This window comes from Colobus angolensis, unplaced genomic scaffold, assembly GCF_000951035.1.
Source record: "Colobus angolensis palliatus isolate OR3802 unplaced genomic scaffold, Cang.pa_1.0 Scaffold315, whole genome shotgun sequence".
NCBI lineage: Eukaryota > Metazoa > Chordata > Mammalia > Primates > Cercopithecidae > Colobus > Colobus angolensis.
In genome coordinates this window covers 359695-361954 of record NW_012116433.1, presented here as the reverse complement: position 1 = coordinate 361954, position 2260 = coordinate 359695, and the positions used below count along the sequence as shown (strand labels likewise).

Genomic DNA, 2260 nt, shown 5'->3' with positions numbered 1-2260 from the left:
GGAGGATTGCAGAATGATAGCTAAAGTGCATAAGTCTTCTTTTTGAGGTGATGAAATATTCTAAAATGGACTGGTGATGGTTACTTATATCTATAAATATACTGAACACCACAGAATTGTACACTTTCAAAAAGGGAATTATATGATATATAAATATTGCAATAAAGCTTTAGGAAAATTCTCTCAAAGCAAAAGAAAGTTATGGGGACTTACGAAACAGAATCCACGTCTATGTGCTGTGGAACAATACCAGTAAGGTTTAACAATAAATCCAACTGGGATTTCATTTCATTAATTTTTTCATCTATTTCCTGCCATTCTTCAAGAGGTGTATCAGGAAACTCCAGGTTTTCCAACTTGAAAGAACAGAAGTCAAGAGAACTAATCAAAATTGGCAGAATTTTGGAGTAACCTAGAAAAGTAAAAAAAGCATTAATTTTTAGAAGTATTTGTAAGACTACTATTTTAATACCAAATTATAAAATCCTACTGAGCAAGGGCATATCTTTTAAAAACCTTTTATTATCCTACAGCTTGATTAGCAGAGAACCTTATAAAAAGCAGTTCCTTAATAAATGTTTAATGAATAAGCATTGCGTAATTGGTGCTTTTATGACTAACAAACTATTTTTTCAATGACAGTTTCTATCCTTAATTTCTTGTCTTTTCAGCTGAGAATCAAATGCATTAAACCCAGAAACTATCAACTATAGTTTTCTGTAAAAGACCTTACTTCACTATGTCATTCTTTTAAGAGGACAATGATAATAATCAGCTGCTTCATGATTATGGGATAGTGAATAACAAATGAAAATAGGTTATCATAGTTCTTGAATCATTTTTTAGGTTATTGATCAGGTTTTCATAAAGTTTATAGTTTTTGCTCTGAACAAGAGTAGACATATAGATCAACATGATAGAATTAATCTTCAGAAATAAATCCATGACTGATTTTCCTAATGTGGTGTGTATCCTAATATGGATCCAGCAGACTGATTCACTAGGAGATTATGGCAAAATACCCTCTTTTTCTTATTCATTTGCAAAATATGAAATGAAAACACTCCCATCTCAAAGTTATATAAGGAAACTGTTTTTCTTGTCCTTGATGAAAATATTTTCACTGGCTTCCTTCATCAGTAAATTTTGATATTTCAGGAGTATTCAAAATGATCTGCTAATTTCACCACCATTCATAATTTTGATTTCTTCTATTTTAAACCATTTGCTACCTCATTTTTCTCTGCCCATTATTTACAGTCATCCCTCAGTATCTACAGGGGATTGGTTTCAGGACCCCCATGGATACCAAAATCCATGGATTCTCAAGTCCCTTACAGAAAATGATGTGATATTTGCATATAACCTATGCACATCCTCTTGTATACTTTAAATCACCTCTAGATTACTTATATTACCTAATACAATGCAGATGCTATGTGATATTTATTATACTATATTGTGTTTTTATTTGTATTTTTTTTTCAAGTATTTTTGATTCATGGTCGATTGAATTTGAGGAATCAATCTTAATCCAAACCTGCAGATACAGAGGGTTGATATGGATAAGTATTGCCATTTTATCAATAACTATATTATTGCTGCCATAGAAAATGTAATTGTGTTTCCCCATGTAGCTTTTATAGTGTAGTTTTATATGGAACAATTGTGCCAGTCAATGGCTCAGGGTTGCCTGAGACACTTTACTGAGAAGGATTCTTAAGAAACACATGATGCACTGAGCAAAAATGCTTTCAGGGATTTGTAATATATTTCATGGGTTTTGGAGGATGGAACTTCAGTACCTTTCATGGAAATTTGGGATATTAAGTCACTCTAACTCAGGGGTGGGGCAGCGGACAAAACCGAAGTTCAGAATTTGCTAAGGAGTAGAGGTCCTGGTAACACCAGGATTCTCTTGGGAACCCTATTTCTCTGAAGCAGTACATCTTAAGAATAAAGGAGGAGCAGAAATAGAACAGCCCTCGGAAAGCCCAAGGCCAGACTTCGTTTCAGCTCAGTCCCTGCTTGGATTAAGGTGATCTGTCCCTGCACTAAATGACCTGCCAGAAGAAAAAGTAAAATTCTTCTTATGAAATATAGTATCATCCCTAAAACTCTTCACACACAATGTCCAACATTCAATCAGAAATAGAAATATGAAAAGAATGGACTCAAAACCAAGACAAAATACAGATAATAAAATACAACTATAGGAGAACCAAATACTATCCGATCACCAGACAAGGACTTTAACTGT

General features: G+C 33.5%; 1 protein-coding gene across 1 annotated transcript in view; it reads right to left on the bottom strand.

Moving 5' to 3' along the window:
* The window catches only part of AXDND1 (axonemal dynein light chain domain containing 1), a 192144-nt gene that overhangs the window by 90147 nt on the left and 99737 nt on the right, over nucleotides 1-2260 (bottom strand). Inside the window, exon 17 of the mRNA XM_011951123.1 lies at nucleotides 214-412. Coding sequence (XP_011806513.1) covers nucleotides 214-412 — 199 coding nt within the window. The remainder of the gene's footprint in view (nucleotides 1-213; nucleotides 413-2260) is intronic.